The sequence below is a fragment of the Marmota monax genome, unplaced genomic scaffold (genome assembly GCF_021218885.2).
Source record: "Marmota monax isolate L192 unplaced genomic scaffold, Marmota_monax_Labrador192_F-V1.1 WCK01_AAM20220418_F8-fsc00010, whole genome shotgun sequence".
Lineage (NCBI taxonomy): Eukaryota > Metazoa > Chordata > Mammalia > Rodentia > Sciuridae > Marmota > Marmota monax.
In genome coordinates this window covers 23397301-23418708 of record NW_026692321.1, presented here as the reverse complement: position 1 = coordinate 23418708, position 21408 = coordinate 23397301, and the positions used below count along the sequence as shown (strand labels likewise).

The following is a 21408-nucleotide window of genomic DNA, read 5'->3' as shown; positions in this document are numbered from 1 at the left end:
GGGTGTTTTACCACTGAACTATATTCCCTGCCCTTTATTTATTCTTTTACTTTCAGGGAGGATCCTGTTAAGTTGCTCAGGCTGGACTCTAACTTGCAATCCACCTGCTTTCTGAGGAGCTAGGATTTCAGGGAAGCACCACCACACCCAGCTCCTTTTTACTTTGAATGGTTTATATTCCATCACATTAATATGCCACAATTAATATCTAAATAGTCAAAGTTTTATATGAAAAAGTGCAAATGCAAATGGGAAGTTACTATTACTTTATATTTACCTTAAATGAAATTTAGTGGATTTAAAACAATCCTATTGGGGCTGGGGATGTGGCTCAAGCGGTAGTGCGCTCGGCTGGCATGCATGCGGCCCGGGTTGGATCCTCAGCACCACGTACAAATAAAGATGTTGTGTCCGCAGAAAACTAAAAAATAAATATTAAAATTCTCTAAAAAAAAAATTAAGATAAAAAAAAATAAATAAAACAATCCTATTTACTGGATTCTTGTTTACTATATAAAAATTGTGTGTAGGAGGCTGATTGTCATTTGTTTTTTATTTTTTTTAAATGTGGTACTGGGGACTGAACCCATGAGGCTACATCCCTAGCCTCTTAAAAAAAAAAATTAAATTTTGAGACAGAGTCTTGTTAATTGCTCAGACAGGGTCTTGTTAAATGGAAGTTGTGATTCCCCTGAGAGAAGGGGAATTACTGGCCTGCACCACCATGCCCAGTTACCTTTTGCAAATTTTTTTTTTTTTTGGTACTGAGGATTGAACCCGGGTGCTCAACCACTGAGTCACATCCCCAGCCCTGTTTTATACGTTATTTAGGGACAGGCTCTCACTGAGTTGCTAAGTGCCTTGCTAAGTTGCTGAGGCTGGCTTTGAACTTGAGATCTTCCTGCGTCAGCCTCCAGAGCCACTGGAATTGCAGGCATGCGCCACTGCACCCACCTAGCTTTTACAATTAAAAAAACAACAACAAAAAAAAAAACCAAAAAAGCACCCCCCTCCCCCAACAAAACACCCCTCAAACAATGGTATCAACAGTACTGTGGCTTGGAAAACTATTTTCTTTTTCCTTTTAAATCTTGGTACCAGTAATTGAACCCAGTGGTGCTTAACGAGTGAGCTACATCCCCTGCCCTTTTTATATTTTATTTAGACAGGGTCTAGCTGAGTTGCTTTCAGGACCTCACAAAGTTGCTGAGGCTGGCTTTGAACTCGCGATCCTCGTGACTCATCCTCCTGAGCCTCTGCTGGGATTCCTGTCGTGCATCACCTTGCCGAGCAGGCGTCGTGCTAATCTCGATACAAATATAAGATAACATTAACAACTCATCTCCACAATTTATGGGCTTTCATGAAAACTGGCTTCGAAATGCCTAAACATTGCTTCTTCTCCTGCCTTTGGTTTTTAAAGTAAACCACTGACAATATGTGGTGGATCATTCAGCATGTGTCTGTTTCTTTCTTTCTTTTTTTTTTTCGGTACCGGGAATTGAATCCAGAGGTGCTTTACCACTGAGCTACATTCCAGTCCTTTTTATTTAGAGACTGGGTCTGGCTAAGTTGCCGAGGCCGGCCCAGACCTTGAGATGGCCCAGACCTTGCGATCCTTCTGCTTCAGCCAGCCGAGCCCCGGGGGTAACGGGCGTGCGCCACCGTGCCCACCGGGGCCTGTGATCTTATAGGAAGAAGCAGAGTAAGTGATTTCGGTTCCTCCAGGACAGACGATTTCAGGCAGAACCAAAGACCCCTGGGGAACTGGGCAAGTCACTTGGTCGCCTTGCGTTCGCAGGTTGACTCACTCTCGCAGTCCCAGAGGACAGATCGCGGCCCGCACCTCTGCAGACAACACCCTCAGAGCCGGCGGGTCCCGGTGCCTCCCAGTCCAAGCCCGCCGGGAAGCTCTGCGCAGGCGCAGTCGTGCGACATTCGTCACTTACGGCCGGAGCGGTTCGTGCTGGGAGTTGGTGGCGCCGTGCAGACCTTTTAGGAACCAACAGCTTGGGCGCGGGTAATTAGCTCTCTTTCGTTCCTTGCCCACTTTTTCCAAGTACCTGGGACTGCCTCGGATCTTCTTGACTTGATGCGGGCGTCCAGTCGTGGACTGTCCCATCCTGCTCCTCTTCTGCTGCGGGTGTTCGCGCGCCCAGGTGGGGGTGAGGGGCGGGGTCGCGGACTGGGCTGGACTCCATCCTGGCGTCTTCGTGTTAAAGTTTCCCGGGTAACTGGTGCTCTTCTCGTTTTCCTAGGCTGATATCCCGGGACTGTGGTTTGCAGGGTCCACCATGGAGCCAGAGCAGATGCTGGAAGGACAGACGCAGGTACCTGAGGCGCTGGATTCGGGTATGCCAGGGAGGCAGCGGGAAACGGCGGCTGATGTCTCTGTGACCTGTGTTTTGTTTTCTAGGTTGCAGAAAACCCTCACTCTGAGTACGGTCTGACCGACAACGTTGAGGTAATTCTCCCAGTTCCTTGTCGCATCTTTGCGTCTCCTGCGAGCTGGTGAAAACTTGGGATCCGTTTTTACTAGGTTACTTTGCACAAGTGAAAACTTTGCTATCTTCAACTCAATAGTATCAAATTACAGGTAGTTTGTTTTTTTAACATTGGTGCTCATACTTTTCTTAAATATAGAAGGTACCCCGTTAATGGAGTATAAATACTGGAACCACTGAACCAGAGCTGGGTGGCATTGGTTAAGAAAATACAATTTTGTTGGGTGTGGTGGCACCCGTCTGAGATTCTAGCGATTCAGTAGGTTTAGAAAGGAGGAATCAGGCCAGCCTCAGCAATTAAGGGAGACCCTCAGCAGCTTAACGCAACTCTGTCTCCAAATAAAAATGAAGGGCATAACTATGATATTCTAATATTATGTCCCAAACCACCAGACCTTGGGAAAATGAGAGAAAAAAAAAAGTCGAGTGTTTGGTATTTTATTTAGTGGTTAGTTTTTCTGCTGCTTTAATTTTAAAGTGCCCTTTCCTTTACGAATTAAAGGGGATAGTAAAATAGTAATTATGTTTTTGTAAGTTTTTACTTGGCCAAAAGAGGGTAACAACCCTATGTTCAGCTTTTCATTCATCACATTTTAAAATTAATTTTTTGTTTTTTGAGTTAATACCAACTTGAATACATTATTATATTCAACCCTCTCTATTGATTTACAATATGTGAGTTCACAAAGCATATATTATAGATACAGATAACTATCAAGTCCCCTTGTTTCCTTTAAAATCGAATAAAACAAAATTAAACTGTGCATCTCATGCACCATTTGCACTCCAGTGTTCAGAATGTCTCTTGGCAGCACTGGTTGGTAGTTTTGCTCCCAAAATTTCGTGTATTCAAAATAACAGATCACTTGAAACTCCATGCAGTGATTCTTCCATTTTAGAGATTTAGTCCATGATTGTTTAGCCACTCCATTGCTCTGGGCCCTGGGTGAGGCAGAACATCATGGTGGAGGGGCATGATGAAGGAAGGCTGCTTAGCTCATGGTATCTGGAAAGCAGAGGTACTAGGAATTGAATTCAGGGGCGCTTAACCACTGAGCTACATCCCCAGCCCTTTTTCATGTTTTATTTGGAGATAGGGACTCCATAAGTTGCTGAGGCTGGCTTTGAACTTGCCGTCATCCTGCTTTAGCCTCCTGAGCCACTACGATTACAGGTGTGTGCCACTGTGCCAGTAGAGCATATATTTTGATTTCTAATTTATACTTATTTTTTTTGTGATATTTTCGAGTCTGGAAACTACTGTTCTACAACTGCCACTGCTGTTGCTCCTTTTAAGATTGTATTTTATTTCCTTTATTGGCTTATTGTAATTTTAGATTATTTTTAAGTGATTATTTTAGGGTTGTATAGCATGTAAATTTACTTGAAATAGTAGTATATCTTTTAAGTACATGAATCTTTTTTTCTCCCTGGTGCTGGGGAGTGAAATCAAGGACTGGGTGCATGTTAGGCAAATCTTGTAAAATTGAGCTGTATCCTCAGCTCAGTATATGAATCTTATAATATTTTTCAATTTTTAAAAATCTCTCTTTGCCTTTGTGTTATTGTCATGTATTTCATTTCATTCATTATGAGCTGTGTGTTTTTTTTTTTTTTTTTTAAATATTTATTTATTTTAGTTCTCGGCGGACACAACATCTTTGTTTGTATGTGGTGCTGAGGATCGAACCCGGGCCGCACACATGCCAGGCGAGCGCGCTACTGCTTGAGCCACATCCCCAGCCCCATGAGCTGTGTGTTGATGATTTTAATTTTTTCCTTAAAAAGCTGATTATCTTTTAAAATATATAAACAAAAAAATAATTTTTTTCTTTTTTTTTTTTCTGGGTACCAGGGATTGAACTCAGGGGCACTTAACCACTAAGCCACATCCCCAGCCCTATTCTTTATTTTATTTAGAGGCAGGGTCTCACTGAGTTGCTTAGCACTTTGCTTTTGCTGAGGCTGCTTTGAACTCGCCATCCTCCTGCCTCAGCCTCCCCAACTGCTGGGATTACAGGCATGCACCACTGTGCCCAGCAAGAAAAATAATCTCTTATTTTTATTTTAGCAGTACTGGGTATTGAACCCAAGGACTTTCTACCACTGAGCTACATCCCTAGCCACTTATTTTATTTTATATATATATTTATTTAGATACCAGGGATTGAACCCAGGGGCACTTAAGTACTGAGCCACATCCCCAGTTCTTTTTATTTTTTGAGATAAGATCTTGCCAAGTTGCTCAGGCCCTTGCCAAGTGGCTGAGGCTAGACTCAAACTTGTGATCCTCCTTCCTCAGCCTCCTGAGTTGCTAGGTTTATAGGCATATTTCACCATGCCTGGCTTTATTTATTATTTTGAGAAGAGTCTTCCTTAGTTGCCCAGACTGGCTTCAAACTTAAAATACTCCTTCCTTAGCCTCCAAGTAGATAGAATTACAATGCATATGTGCCAATATGCCCTTTGAAAAAGATGATTTTATATTTATTCACATGTTGTCCATTTCTGGGGCTCTTCATTCTTTTGTATGGATCTAGTTTTCCATCTGGTGTTATTTTCTTTCTGCTTGAAGGGCTTCACCATTTCTTATACTGCAGGTTTGCAGGTAAGGAATTCTTTGAGCTTCTGAATGTCTGAAAAAATCATTGTTTTGCCTTTTTTGGGGGGGAAGATGTTTTTGCTGAATGTAAATATGCTTCACTGTCTCCTGGTGGACATTGTTTCAGATGAGAAGTCTGCCATTATTCCTGTCTTTGCTTCTCAATTTATAATATGTCTTTTCTTGTGCTGTTTTTTAAGATTTTTATCAGTTTTTTTTAAAGCATTCCTTTTTTTTAAACCTTTATTTATTTATTTTTATGTGGTGCTGAGGATCGAACCCAGTGCCTCATATGTGCTAGGCAAGCACTCTGCCACTGACCCTCAGGCCCTTCATCACAGTTTTTTAAAATTTATTTTTTAAAATATTTGAAACCAAGGGTAATATTTACTTAACTATGTCTCGAGCCCCTTTTTCAAAAATTTTAATTTTGGGCTGGGGATGTGGCTCAAGCGGTAGCACGCTCGCCTGGCATGCGTGTGGCCCGGGTTCGATCCTCAGCACCACATACAAACAAAGATGTTGTGTCCGCCGAAAACTAAAAAATAAATATTAAAAATTCAAAAAAAAAAATAGAAGCTTTGTGATTAAAAAAAAAAAAAATTAATTTTGAGATGGGATCTCACCAAGTTGCCAAATTGCTAAGGCTGGCTTTGAGCTTGTGATTTTCCTTCTTTAGCTTCCCTGAGCTGCTGGGATTACAGGTGTGCACACACCATGGTGCCTGACTTTTTATCCCAATTTTTAAGTGAGCTTATTTGGATATTTGTAATGTGTATTGATCTTCTTTCTTTTTTAAAAAAAATTTGTGGTGCTGGGGATTTAACCCAGGGCTCAGTCCATGCTAAGCGCTTGCTCTACTAGCACTGAGCTCTATTCCCAGCCCCCCGCCCCCTTTTTTTAGGATTCATTGAGCTTCTTGGATCTGAGGGTTTACAGTTTTGATCAACTTTTGAAAAATTTCAGCCTTTATTTCTTCAAATATTTGGTTAGATTAATTTACAACTACTTTTGTCTATCTTGAATATACTCATGCTTTTCTCTATTGTGAGCTCTGTAGTGGTCTTGCTTCTTTTATCATCTTTGTCATTTTTAGGTTTCTTTCTATGGGTTGTGTTGTAAGGGAGCTTTTCAATCAACAAACCAAACACATTGGTGTCTTTCCACAATGTCAGAACTTATTAATAACAATAAATTTATAGGAAATATCGCTTTCATCATTGGTAGTTCACTGAATACTTGTGGGTCACCTGGTAGTCATAAGCTGGACAATCACAGGATCTTTTATTCCAGTCTTAATTTGTAATATCTATAACACTCAAGTCATACAGACGTCACACTTTGCCCAATTATATATATGTTATAAAAAGCCTAAGAAAGAATTAAGGCAGCCACAGGGGTATAGAAGGCCAAACTGAGAGCAAATGCAGAAAACAAATACAAATGCATTCTCTGTAGGTAGTTAGGGGAGATTAAAAACCAGACTAAGAACTTGTTCAAGGCACAGAGCTGTCAAGGTGCAGGAACTTATTCTAGGCCAAAGTCTGGTCGGACTGCAGTTTCAGAGTGTCAGCTTTGAGTAGGGCTATGAACAGATATCACAGGCAGGAAAAACCTCACTCTGCCCAAGCCTGAGGACAGAGATTCACAAGTTTGTTGCTGTGGTGATTTTCCTAGCCAGGTCTCCTGCTGAGTGATCAGGAGACAGCATCAAGGTACCATGGTGCCCATTCTCAGGGTGCTTTTCCTTTTATGGGCAAGTGAGAGGATTGCTTCATCTTTTGGTTTGGTGTGTTCGATAAGCACATGGGCCTGTTTTTTCCCATATGAGTTGCTATGCCCATGCATCCATGTGCTTCTGATTAATTTCATAAGTCCAATGGTGGCCATATTTAGTACCATGATTAGTTTGTGTCTTATTGTTATGCCAGGCAGAGATGGTTGTTTACTTATACAAACAAGGTATAGAGTCATTCTACTTCAGCACTTAAACTCAAGATGGAGTTGCTTATGACAAGCTACTGCTTTTACAAAATGGAGTAAAACAGCCTGAAAAGTGCTGTTCAATACACCATGGAATAACTCTGAGCAGAACACTGCCTGCTCTTCACAGGTTGATTTTTCTCTTTAGTATGACATTATTTTTCTTCTTTGCCTGACTAGCAATCTCTTACAGGTTGCTGGGCATTGTGAATTTTACCTTGTATGGTATTGGATATTTTTCCTTTTCTTCAAACATTGTTGAATTTTGTTCTAAGATAGTTACTTAGAAACAATTTGATCCTTTTAAGGCTTTCTTTAATCCTCATTAAGTGGGCTTAGACCAGCCTTTAGTTTAGGCCTAATTTCTTCCTCTTGAGTATTCTATCAGATGTTCCATGTATTTTGAGGTTTTCCTACTGTGGGTCAGGAGAGCACAAACTTCCCCAGCTTTGTATGAACTCCGCCATTGAGGGCCTCCTGTGAGGTTACATTCACCTGAAGACAGAAAGGCAATCTCTTTAGTGTCTTTCTGTTCAGTTCTCTCTCCATGTAACATTATCCTTTCTAGTACTCTGCCTTGCAAATTCCAGTTATCTTTCCAGCTCAGGAGACTACTGGCCTCTGCTCAAGGGCTGTCTTCCATGCAGCGTTCTATAAGTTCTCAACGCAGGAAACTGTAAACTAGAGTAATCATATTAATCATAGGTTTCAGCTCCTCTGTATGTGTATGCATTTTTATTCAGGTTAATGAAAAGATTTTAACTTAGGTAAAATTAAACATAGCCACTGGTAGTACATATTCAGTAAAAGAATGAAATAAATGAGAGTGTTTTGTTAAGGAAGTTATTATAGGACTTATAGTAATTGCTTAGGCATTGCTGTTTCTTATTGGAGGCACTGTAATATTCATATAGTTGACTAGTTTTATGACTAGTTTTTCTGTTTTTATTTTGGTGCTTGGGATTGAACCCAGGGCCTCTAGCAGGCTAGACAAGTGCTCTATCACCAGGTACCACCCTTCAGCCTGCTGACTAGTTTTATTGTTCACAAGTACTATGACAGAAAGTTAGGATTGCTTACAGAAAATATATTCTGAGCCAGGCCTGGTGACACAAGCCTGTAATTCCAGAGACTCCAGGGGGCTAAGGCAGGGGGATCCCAAGTTCAAAGCTAGCAATAGCAACTTAGGCAGGATCTCAATATAATAAAGAGAACTGGAGATACAGCTCAGTGGTAAAGTGCCTCTGGGGTTAAATCTCCAGTACTAAAAAACCAAAACCCCTACATTCTGAAGTGTTGAGGATTGCCTCATTTTCTTTATTGTGATCATTTGAACATGGTGGATTTTGATCTAGGATAGATCCACATAGGTGGATTTTGAATGGAAACTCATTCAACTAGCTGGGTGTGGTAAGGCACACCTCTAATCCCAGTGATTCATGAGATTGAGGCATGAGGATTCCCAAATTTGAGACCATCCTTGGCAAATTAGAGACTTTTGTCTTGAAATAAAAAATAAAAAAGGCTGGCGATGTAGCTTGGTGATAAAGTACTGCCCCCCAAATCCCTCATTCACTGTGATAATTTTAGTTTTCTGAAATATCCCTAGTACTGCCCCCCAAATCCCTCATTCACTGTGATAATTTTAGTTTTCTGAAATATCAAGTTGTATAATGTTTTCTGCAATGGAAAGGTAAATTTTATAAGGGCTTAATTAGAATTTCAGAAATGATGATGTGCTACAGTTATTATCTGTTGAAATTTACTGATGAACAATACACTTCCCCATCCATGACTAAATAAATAGGTACTTTATATATTAAATAGACTTTATAGAAAATTATTTTTAATAAGTTCCAAAATTATATTGAAAATCATAGGAGAAATTGATAGTTATGAGAAATGTCTTTGGAACCAGTGCCATGGTGTGTACCTGTAATCCCAGCAACTCAAGAAGCTGAGGTAGGAGGTTCATGGGTTCAGAGTCAGCCCTAGCAATTTAGGGAGGCCCTAAGCAACTTAGCAAGACCCTGTCTCAAAACATAAAAAGGGAGCTGGGGTTGTGGCTCAGTGGTAGAGCGCTTGGCTGCCACATACGAGGCCCTGGGTTCTATCCTCAGTACCACATTAAAAAAAAAGGTATTTACAACTAAAAAAAAAAAAAAAAGAAGAAAAAAAAAAAAAAACATAAAAAGGGCTAGGGATGTGGCTCAGTGGCTAAGCACCTCCCCGGGGTTCAATCCCCTGTACCAAAAAAGATAAGAAATGTCTTTGGAAACCGTGGTGTATATGTTGTAGATACAGTGATTCAAATTGAAAAAATATATATATACATACAGATATATAGTGAAGGCACAGATGCTAACTGTACCTTTTAATGTAGTTCAGTGGTAGAATGCCCCTGGGTTCAATTCCCAGTATAAAAAAATAAAAATAAAAAACTAGATTTCCAAAGAAAGAAAATTTTTTAATAAGTTACTTTTTAATGTTTTTTATATCAGCAAAATCAATGTGAAAACTCCAATTTGAGTTGTTAAGTAGGAACTATGAGTTTCTCAAATTTCATTCACTTAAATGTCATATTAATGATCTTTACTATAAATAATTTTCCTCATTTTTGGGGTGTTAAGTACTTATTGTTTTTCTTCAGTTTCTTCTCTTAAAAAATCGGTGTGTGTGTATGTGTGTGTGTTTTAAAGAAACAAATGGAAAAGCTGATTGTGATAGAGGGGAGCCATGAAAATGAAAACAATGAATACAAAACAATGGTAATGAATTTTAAGTAGATTCCATTGACAGTGTAAGCCTGTGAGCCTGCAGTTTGTTTTCTCTGTCAAAAAGGGAGTTTAGCAAGTTCTGCAGAAGTGCTAAAGACATATTAGCACTATACTGAGACTTTGTCTTTGATATAATCCGTGATGAAAGAATTAAAACAGGACTGGCTTTCTTGCTATGATTCAGTGTTGCTTCATGTCCAGTGTTATGGAATAGGGTAAGAAGGAATTCTCATGGAATGCAAAAAAAGGGCACCTAAAAAGGCAAAAGGAAAAGGGAGAAAGTAGAACCTGGAGATTATGAGATAATAAGTTATCTTCAGAGGGAAAGAGCTGTATGAGATTTAGAGTAGGGTCTGAATCTCTGTTATGAGGTTTGCAGTCTAGTATCAGCTTTCTAGTGATAGTTTTGCCTTTTCTATTTGTGTCATATTTCCATTAGTTTTTGTTTCATGTTCAAAATAATGTCATTATTTGGCATATTCATGCATTGATTTTTGAATTCACTAGAGGATAGTAGAAAATGAGAAGATGAATGCAGAAAAGTCATCAAAACAGAAGGTGGATTTACAGTCTTTGCCAACTCGTGCCTACCTGGATCAGACGGTTGTGCCTATCTTATTACAGGGACTTGCTGTGCTTGCAAAGGAAAGGTAAGAATATAGCATTTGCAATTGGAAAGAAAGAGAGAGACACTTCCCTAATTGAAATCTTATTAGTCATGTATAATGGTTTTTTATTATAATATTTTATAATTTATGGCTATTAAACTTTTTTTTAAAGAAGTCGGTCATAAAAAATTAAAGAAAGTAATACACATAAAGAAGTCAGCCATAAATTCATAATGCAGGCATTTTCTTTCTTTCTTTCTTTCTTTCATTTTTTTGAGAAAGAGAAAAAAAAAAAGTTTTATTGTTTTGCTAGCAAATAAGAAACACAGGGGACTCCTGTCCCAGAGGCTGTGATTTTCCCCATCATTAGTCTTAGATTATTTGAATATTTGTAAAGGTTTGTAATCATGGTGTGTGTGTACTTTTGTATGTTCTTTTGTTTGACATAATTGTTTCCCATCTCCATAGTCTTCATTATTACAGTTATTTATTTATTTATTTTTGGTACTGGGGATTAAACCTGGGGTGCTCTACCATGGAGCTATAATTTCCCCACCCCCTTTTAAAAAAACTTGAGATGGGGTCTAAGTTGCCCAGATTGGCCCTGAAGTTGTGTTCCTCCTGTCTTAGCCTCCTGAATGGAATCCCTGGGATTATAGGCTTGGGAGTTTCATGATTATAATTTAAATTATAATAATATCATAATTAATTTAGCCATTTTCCCCACTGTTGAACATTGAGATCCAATTTTCCTTTGGTATTATAGGTTTCCAAAAAGTTATATCTGTTTTCATGCCTCTTTTGCCTCTGTTTAGTTGTTTTATTATGATGAATTCTGAAGAGTTGGTTTACTTGTTCAAAGGACATGACTTTTTATAGTGCTGAAAATATAATATCATATTTGTCCAAAAATTTGTTCTTAAAAATTTTTATTATAAAATTTTGCTAATTTGTCTTAGCTTACATTTCTTTATTAATATGATTACAGTTATTTCTCATTCCCCAGGAATTCTCATCTAAAATATTTTTTGTGTGAACAAATACAATAAAAAAATTTATTTTGTAAATTAGATTAGTCAACAATGATTAGATACATATTATGTTTTATTAAGAATAGTGATAACCATTGTAGCCATAATTTGATAAAGAACTTGATGGAAGTATGTCTCATAGATTATTGACTAAGAATAATTATATTAATTTATATAAAAATTATGTGGAGCCCGATGGTAGAAAACTTGCTTAGCATACACGAAGACCTGGTTCAGTTCCCAGTATCTAATAAATAAATAAATAAATAAACAAACAAACGATAAATGCTTGCTTTTGATTATTAGTATATTTATAAATAAGATTTATTTATAACAGTGACATATCCTGATTCTGCTACCAATAATTAATATGTGGGCAGCAACTCTGCTGGCACATGCCTGTAATTCTAGCTACTCAGGAGGCTGAGAGTTTAAGGCCAACCTGGGCAATTTTGCAAGTTCTTGTCTCACAATTCAAAAAAGGGCTGGGCATGTACTCCAGTGATAGAGTATGTGCTTAAAATACAAAAGCATCCTTTATACTTATTTTTTGGTTCTTTTTAAAGAAAGTTAAGATGTTAGAAATTCTAAATATTACGTTAAGTGCTAGGAGAAAAAATATGAAAAGTTTTAAAAGTAATACAGGGTTTTTTTAAAAAAGTGTTTTGTAGTTATAAATGGACAGAAAGCCTTTATTTTATTTATTTTTATATGGTGCTGAGGATCGAACCCAATGTCTCACACATGCTAGGCAATCGCTCTGCCACTGAGCTACAGCCCCAGCCCAATACAGTGTTTTTAAGTAAAGAGTTCTGGCAAAACAAACTAATCATAAACATATGAAAATTTTTGTCTGTATGTAGGCAGCAGAAAAGGCTAAAGTGTAAAGGGATTTTTTTTGGAAATATTTTTAGTTGTAGATGGACATAATACCTTTATTGTATTCATTAATTTTTTATGTGGTGCTGAAGATTGAACCTAGTGACTCACATAGGGCAGGCAAGTGCTCTATCACTGAGATACACCCTCAGCTTGAATTATTATTATTATTATTTTGGTACAGGGGTTTGAACCCAAGGGTGCTTAACCATTGAGTCACATCTCCCAATCTTTTTTAAAATTTATTATTTAGGTACTGGGGATTAAACTTAGGGGCACTCAACCACTAAGCCACATCCCGAGCCCTATTTTATTTTATTTAGAGACAGGGTCTCACTGAGCTGCTTAGTGTCTTGCCATTGCTGAGGCTTCATACTCCTGCCTCAGCCTCCTTAGCTGCTGAGATTACAGTCATGCGCCTCTGAGCCTGGCCAGTTCTTTTTTATTTTTTATTTAGAGACAAGAGTCCCACTAAATTGCTTTGGGCCTTGCTAAGTTGCTGAGGCTGGCCTCCAACTTGTGCCTCAGCCTTTTTTTTTTTTTTTTTTTAATGTTGTTTCTTTGTTTTTTTTTTGTTTTTTGTTTTTTTTTAGAGAGAGAGAGAATTTTAATATTTATTTTTTAGTTTTTGGCGGACACAACATCTTTGTTTGTATGTGGTGCTGAGGATCGAACCCGGGCCGCATGCATGTCAGGCGAGCGCACTACTGCTTGAGCCACATCCCCAGCCTCTTGCCTCAGCCTCTTGAGTTGATGGAAATATTGGCATATTGCCTGGTTGAGGGAAATGTTTAGAGATCATTGTAAATCAGTTTTCAATGTAACTTTTCATAGTAGAGTTTAAAACATATTCCTCAAATTTTCATCTTTGGACTTGTTTTCTCAGCAATAGTAACTTATATAAAAGTGATAAGTATAAAATAATACCTCTTAATTTGTTTATACCTTTATACCTGTATTTATTTATTTAATTTTTTGTGGTGCTGAAAATCTAACCCAGGGCCTTGCACATGTTAGGTGAGTGCTCTACTGCTGAGCCACAACCCCAGCCCCAAATAGCTCTTAATTTTTTTTTAAACTCTTTTTTAAAAATTTATTTAGTGGTAGATGAACACACAGTATCTTTATTTATTTTTATGTAGTGCTGGGGATTGAACCAGTGCTTCACACATGCAAGGCAAGCACTTTACCACTGCGATTCAGCCTCAGCCCCCAAATACCTTTTAATTTTAAAAATATATTCGACTTCTCAGATGTAATGTTTGTTTGGTTGCAGTATTAAAATTATCAATTCAAATTGTTTGAAGAAAGATGTGATTTTTTGGTAGTAGGGTTTTGAACTCAGGGATGTTCTACATCCACATCCCCTTCCATTTTTTAATTTTGAGATAGGATCTTGCTTAGTTGCCAAGTTTGTCCACAAACTTGTGATTCTCCTGGCTCCCATATAGCTGGGATTAAGAATGTGAGCCACAGTGTCAGTGGAAATGTTTTCTTTTCTTTTTCTTTTTTTTTAAAGAAACATTACAGAATTTACTTGTCCAGAAGTGTTGATTCCTTTGATCAGTCACTTAAGGAGTAGTCCAGATGTTTTAGTAAGGCTACAGCTATTGTCCTAAGTTGTTTTCTTTTGTTGAAGGATAATACTTACTCAGAAAGTTGCGTATATCATAGGTACAGCTTGATGAATTTTCACAAACTAAACATACCTATGTAATGGGCACTCAGATGAAAAAGCTGAGTGTTGGCCAGTAGTCCATTCATCTCCCTTGCGATGCCTGCAAATCATTCTAATTGGGATAATTGTAATTCCATTGTTAGTACATTTTCAAAACTGTGTTTTCAAATTGAGTTCATAACAAGTGTTAAGTCATAACAATTTTTCATTCTTTTAAAATTATACCATTGGCTAGTTTACTTACTACAAATGGGCTTTGTAAAATGAAACTTAAGATGATTTTTTTTCTTTTAAGGAACAAAATGTTTAAATTAACACATCTAGAAAATATATTTCTAAACTTTGGATTTCTTTTCCCTTACAGACCACCAAATCCCATTGAATTTCTAGCATCCTATCTTTTAAAAAACAAGGCACAATTTGAAGATCGAAACTGACTTATTGGGAAGAACAGAAAAATATGGTTGCTACTGTAGATTTTACATGATTAAGAGGCAGCTTTAATTGCCATGATTTTTCCCTTTTTTTGGAAGTATAAGAATCTTCAGGACAACAGAATTTATTTCGGAGTTATGGAAGAGAACATATTTCCCTTATTTTGATTTAATCACCATACTTATTTAATGAGTGTCTTCTGTGCAGTGTTTTCTCAGATTGTCTTTAACTTTGTTTGAAAAATGACCTTCAAAATAAACTGTCATAATGCCATTATTTTACAGTAGTTTTTGTTTTTATGACAAACATTTTATTTATATACTTGGTTTTCATGAATTATTTTCTGTGTCTTCAGATGTTACAGAGTGTTACAAAAGAGTGAAAATACAGCAGAATGAAGTATAATATAAAAAATGCAGCCATTTTTTCTCAATATTGCTAGGGACCCTTCTGAGGGTGGGATGTGGGTCTCTTCAACAGCTAACAAACATCACAGATGATTCTAATGTACAATAATGTTGGAGTATTGATAAAAAGCATTATTTCAGTGCTTTAGAGATGATATAGCTATCCTTTATTGCAGTCTTACTATGTGTGAGGCATAGTACTATTTTACTTAAATTATTTCTAAAATAGCAACTCTGCAAAGTAGATATTATTATTCCCATTTTGCAGATGAGGAAACAGACTTGGAGAGGTTAAATGACTTGCTCAAGAGATCATTACTGGTAAGTGCTTGAATGGGAATTCAACCCAGTTCTACCAGTGTGTTGCTGATAGCTAAGTGATATAGCTATGTGCTACTTCATATCATTCTCTCTGTGAAAAAAAAAAAAAAAGCCAGTGGTGCCCCCCCCCCCCCATTCCTGTGAAGAAATTGAGATAGTTCAGTAGCTGAGATAATTGTCTGAAGAGAGCCAAGAAAAATATTCACTAGAGCAGTATTCTCAAATGGGAATCCTCCCAGGACATTTGGTGATATCACCTTTTAATTGTCATATCTGGAGTGAGATGGGATTCATTTTGCAAGTAGTGGCCAGGATTACTACTTAACATCCTAAAGGACACAGGACAATCCATGTGCCATCCCCATTCTACCTCTCAAAATATTTTGTTCAAAGTGTCAGTACAACCAAAGTAGGTAAACCCTGCATTGGAAGCATTCTGAAGTCTTGTGTCTCCAAGCTGAAATGTTAAGGTCCACATACATTTATATATATACGTATACATATATACATACACACACACATATATATATATATACACACACACACACACATATATATATATATATATATATGTATATATATATATACATATATATATTTATAAACCTGTAAATATAGGTTTATAGGTTATTTATGTATTTATATGATATATAAATATATGTGCCTTGAGAGCATGATTCAGTTGTGATAGAATTTGTACTTGTTGAAAACTTTTTTTTTAATACCTTTATTTTACTTATTTATTTTTATGTGGTGCTGAGGATTGAACCCAGTGTCTAACACATGCTAGGCAAGCACTCTACCACTGAGCCAGAACCACAGCCCCATTGATGAAAACTCTTTAAGGCAGTCTGATACATACCTCTGGTTAGGGACCACTCAGAGGTATTATTTTAGTTTTGGAACTACAGGTTATATACTACTATTCCTACTGTTTCAATACTTCTAGTGTTCTATTGAATTATCTTGAAGATAGGGCTTAAGTTACTCAGTCTTGAATTTGTCATTCTCTTCAGTTAGGGCGACAATAGGCATGTATTTTGCTAGCAGCTCACATGCTCCTTAGTACCTATTATATGCTAGGGACCATGTAAAATTCTTCTACATGAATTGTCATTTAATCCTCAAACTGGGCTGGGGATATAGCTCAGTGGTAGGGTGCTTGTCTAGCAGGCATGGTGCCTTGGGTTCAATCCCCAGTACCAGAAAGGGGAGGAAAAAAAAAATTCTTCAACCTATGAGGTAGATATAATATTTTAGAAAAAAATTGTACCCATTTTGTTAAAATATTTTATTGTGGCATTATTGATTTGTAAAAAGCTTTACATATTTATTGGATACAGTTTGATGTGTTTCAGAATACATATACGCTAATGAAACTATATCAAGGCTTTAAACATTTATCACCTCCAGAAGTTTGAAGTAGGTTTAATTCTGGTGTGGGGGTTTACTAAGGAATGAATCCAGAGGTGCTGTACTACTGGGCTACATCCTTAACCCTTTTTAAAATTTTATTTTGAGACACGGTCTTGCTAAATTGTCTAGTCTGGCCTCAAACTTGTGATTCTTCTGCCTCTGCCTTCCAAGCAGATAGGACTATAGGAGTGTGCCACTGGCCTGGATTGAAGCAGGTTTATTTGTTTTTGTGCTGCTGGGGATTGACCCCAGGTCCTCATGTGTGCTAAGCACAGGTTCTACAACTGAGGTATACCCTAGCCCAGAGGTAGGTTTAACATTTTTCATGAGGTGCTGAGGATTGAACCTAGAGGTGCTCTACCAGTGAGCTATATCTCCAGTCCTCCTTATTTTTTTGGTGAGAAAGAATTAGCTAAGTTGCCCAGACTGGCTTCAAACTTGTGATCTACCTGCCTCAGCGTCTTGAGTTACTGGAATTATGGGTGTGCACCATCACACCCAGAGATTTTAATACTTCATTTTTAGATGAGGAAGCAGGTTTTTTTTTTTTTAAAATACTTTCTTTTTTTTTTTTTAATATTTATTTTTTAGTTCTCAGCGGACACAACATCTTTGTTTGTATGTGGTGCTGAGGATCGAACCCGGGCTGCACGCATGCCAGGCGAGCGCGCTACCGCTTGAGCCACATCCCCAGCCCAGCAGGTTTGTTTAACTTGCACTAAATGTAGAAGAATTTTACATGATCCCTAGCATATAATAGGTACTAAGGAGCATGTGAGCTGCTAGCAAAATACAGAGGAAGTAAATTTGGGATAGGGATTTAAACTCAGTTTAATACTATATTATCTCCCAAGTATTCCCAAATTTTTTCTTAGGGGGAAAGTCAGTCAGCCCTATGTGTGTACAATAGAAGCCCTCTTACATGGCTGGTAGATGAAAATGTGAGTCAGAGTAGGGAATCATAAGTGACACAGATTGTGCACATTTTTTTTGAAAGTTTCTATAATTTCTTTGGGTTAAGTTCTTTGGAATTCTGTATTATCTCACTTTACTCATACTGGGGATAGAACCCAAGAATGCTTTATCAGTGAACTACATTCCCAGCCTTTTAAAAAAAAGTTTAAGACAGTGTTTTACTGAGTTGATGACGCAGGCCTTGAATTTGTGATCTTCCTGCCTTTAAAAAGCTTGTATCTTTTGTTGTGGTCATTTAATTTCTGGGAATTCCAAATAGCAACAACAACTTTGAAAAAAGTTTTACATATAAAATTTTCATTCTAAAACATTGAAAATGAACAAATTTACATCTTATGTGAGATATCATTAAATAAAGTACTAGGGGTCTGGGCTTGTGGCTTGGTGGCAGAGCGCTTGCTTACCGTGTGTGAGGCACTCGGTTTGATTCTCAGCATTACATATCATCAATGACTTAAGTAGATGAAGTACTTAGCCTAGTATAAGATATATAGTGTTTAATAAATGTCAATAAATTTGGTTTGTACAGCCAAAAGTGGCAAAGTTGACTGATAGGTTAGTGTATCAGTTTTAATTGAAATCACAATAGTCTATGCTAAACTCTTAACCCAGATTAGTTTGGAATATTGTGGTAATGTTCTAGAATATTTTTCTGACCTACAGGGCATTCAGAGGTATGGGGCTTCTAAAGCTATGAATAAATAAAGTCTAAAATCAATTATTGTCATGTACATATAAAAATCAAGCCTAAAAATTCAATAAATAAGGTATTTTTTAGTATAAGTAGTATGTGTATATGGCATAAAGTTGTTCAAAAGATACACAAATATATACATTGAAAAGGTTAAATCCTTCGTTCCATCCTTGCGGCATAGCTACAATTACTGTTACTAGTTTGTTGCTTTCTTCTAGAAGTATTCCACGTATATCCATTTTTACACAAATGGTAGGATACTTTACATACTATTTTGCAATTCATTTTTTCACTGTTTTGGAGTTCTTCCCATACCAGTATATTCCTCCACCACATTCTTTTCATGTGTGTCTCCTTGAACAAGCCTGATTGATGGACATTGTGGTTAATTCCAGTTGTTTGCTTATAGAAACTGCTGCAGTGAATGTTGGATATGCTGTTCCAGAAGTGCATTAATGTTGGGTTCTGTGACTGCTAGTTATTTCTTGAAGCCTGTGCCTCATAAGGACTATTAATGAAGATTCCTCCTTTGCTGTTACTATGAAGTGTTTATGGAATGTCAAACTCAAATTACAGGTGGATGTAATGGAAATTGTTAATAACATGAGAATTGTACACTATTGCCAAATAAGATTCTCTTGGAATACAAAGTATTTTCCATTATATGAACCAATTTAGGGGAGATGGATACGTGAATCGTTTCAATTTATTTCTTTCAAGAGTCTGCTTGAATAATGTAGCCAGAATAAGGTAGATGGGGAATAATGATGTAGTTGAGAGCATTCGAGAGGTAATAGATGATCCTCTAACCTTTCATTTTATTTGGCATTATGGTCTTTGTTCAGCATTTGATCAGTAAGAAAAATCATTTGAAGAAAGAAGTGTTTAGGGGCCGTGGCTGTAGCTCAGCGGTAGAGCGCTTGCCTTGCATGTGCGAGACCCTGGGTTCGATTCTCAGCATACATAAAAATAAGTGAAATAAAGGTATATATAAAAAAAGTGTTCAGTTGAGCATTTTAATAGTGAGGAAGCTTAATTTTAAATTAGATTAGTAGTTTGGAACTAAGATTGTTGTGCCTAGGCAGAGAGGGATGATGATAGGAACAAAACTGTTTACACATACCCTAATATAAGATTCTCATAGCAAGCTGTGAGATTTCAACTGCTGTTTGCATTTGACAGAAGAGAGAACCAAGGCTTGAAAAGCAGGTTGAATTACTAGATGCCTATGATCACATGATGATGAATGACAGAGCCAGGATACAAATCTCCTGTTCTAATTCAAAGGGCTTGAAATATGAAACTTTCTTTGTTCATTGTATCCAGCCTCTCCAATTTTACCATAGAAACAATATCAGTAATAAACCACCACAAGAGCTGTCACAATAGCACTTAAAAAAGTTTCCTTATTCTTGAAATTTACAATGAAAAGTTGACCTTTTCATCAGTTGTCACTGAGTTTTGGTTCTCTGGAAAGAGCACCATGGAATTAGAGTTCATCTCCTTTTTTGATTGTCCCTAAGCTGGCTTTAGCTATTCAGTATGTCATTTAAAAGAAAAATTATTTGTTTTAATTCAGTATGTCATTTTTATCTTTTGACTGCACAGTATCTTAATATTTGAGCAGGTTAGTGGTGAAATAAAGGTAAAATTTGCATAAAGACAAATACTCAGTGGAGATTTTAGCTTAATAGCTGTGTAGAAAAGCCTGTGCAATTCAGAAGTATACCATTATTAGACCAGGTTTTAGGACAGGGATCTCTTATAAAATCCTTGGGCCCTAAAGTTTGAAAAGATTCGGGAGAAAGAGAAGGGCAGAATAGTGCCATTAAAAAAAAAAATCTTATTAATGGCACTATGGAAACCTAAACTTGAATAGTAGGCAGCCAGTCCTCTATTTTGGACATTGCCAAAGGCCTATTTAAATGTGAATCTAAGGTATAACAATTTTATGATTCTAGGCCCAAATCTTTTTTTGAAGATATGCAAATTTCTCTGTCTTCCTGGTTTTGAACTGGTGTATTTAATAACAATAGCAATTTCTTAGAGGTCCAATTTGTAATTCTGTGCTGATACATATATGGAATACTGGGATTTATAAGATGGTAAGTTAACGGTGACATAACTAATGTTTGTTATATGTATACCTTATATCCTTCAGGATTTTTTTTTGTACGGGGGGCGGGGGGAGGATTGAACTGAGGATGTTTTACTACTGAGCTTCCTGTCAGGCTCTTTAAATGAAGTAACTCTTATTCTAGTACACCCCTTGAGTGTCATCCCCATTTTACAGTTGGGAATATCAGAGTCTATGGCTTCACACTTTAGCTAGGGAGATTAGACATGAAACTACATCAAGGTAACATGAAACAAGATCAACTTTTACAGCGTCAAAGCCGCGGTTAGGTGGCAAGGGTGACCCTGGGAAGCAGAAACTTCATTTGCAGGCACACCTTACCGTGTGCCTGCTTCTACACATCAACTTCGCGGCATGGCCACCGACTTTCATCCCTGGGTGAAACCTTGAGAGTTCGAGTCCACTAAGGACGCCTGGGTATGGTTGGGAATGCCCGCCAGACTTTTGGGGTGGAAAGCCGCTTCTGCGCGTTCTGCCGTCTCTGGGTTTAAGGAAGTTGGCTGGGGGAAGGGGCTTGCCTTGCGGCTGCGTCCTGCTCCCTGCGCCCTGCCCCCAGCCTCTGCTGGCGCTAAACCCCGGAGCGCGGAGCGTGCACGTTGAGATTCCTCGCGGGCCTGGCAGCGGTGCTGGGCATGCTCAGTGGGCCGGACCCGTTAGAGTGGCGAGTAAGGAAGCGTTGGCTCCTCCGGGTCTGCCTTCCCGGTTCAGGCCCCGGCCCTGGGCTTTGTGTGCGCGGAGCTGCAGCCGCCGCTGCCTCCTCGCCCGGCCACCGGACTCGATGCCGTACGGCCTGTCCGGTTTCCGCCGTTAACCTCGCCGCGCGGCGGGAGGAGGAGCGGGGCGGGGCCAGCGGGCGGGCGGACGGGCAGGAGGGCCCAGCCGGGGGTGGGGGTGGGTGCGGGGAGCCCCGCGGGGGGTGGGGGGAGGGGGCGGGCGCGGAGTCACGGGGGTGGGGTCACCG

At 38.3% G+C, this 21408-nt stretch overlaps 1 protein-coding gene and 1 long non-coding RNA gene across 2 annotated transcripts in view; one reads left to right on the top strand and one right to left on the bottom strand.

The window, feature by feature from the left end:
• The window catches only part of LOC131424080 (uncharacterized), a 29553-nt gene extending 27641 nt beyond the window's left edge, over window positions 1-1912 (bottom strand). Inside the window, exon 1 of the long non-coding RNA XR_009226567.1 lies at window positions 278-1912. This is a non-coding gene — a long non-coding RNA (uncharacterized LOC131424080). The remainder of the gene's footprint in view (window positions 1-277) is intronic.
• On the top strand, window positions 1892-14773 carry Dpy30 (dpy-30 histone methyltransferase complex regulatory subunit). The gene is made up of 5 exons (XM_046441586.2): window positions 1892-2020; window positions 2259-2330; window positions 2417-2464; window positions 10374-10516; window positions 14427-14773. Exons 2-5 carry the CDS (start codon window positions 2295-2297, stop codon window positions 14497-14499), a joined length of 300 nt encoding a protein of 99 aa, XP_046297542.1. The 5' UTR covers window positions 1892-2020; window positions 2259-2294; the 3' UTR covers window positions 14500-14773.
• Window positions 14774-21408: the final 6635 nt, after the last annotated feature.

Bases quoted from the DNA above. Each gene is read 5' to 3' on its own strand.
- Dpy30 (XM_046441586.2), top strand. From the start codon at position 2,295: ATGGAGCCAGAGCAGATGCTGGAAGGACAGACGCAG. The intron at 2,465-10,373 runs GTAATTCTCCCA...TGAATTCACTAG, and splicing joins GTCTGACCGACAACGTTGAG to AGGATAGTAGAAAATGAGAA. The intron at 10,517-14,426 runs GTAAGAATATAG...TTTCCCTTACAG, and splicing joins GCTGTGCTTGCAAAGGAAAG to ACCACCAAATCCCATTGAAT.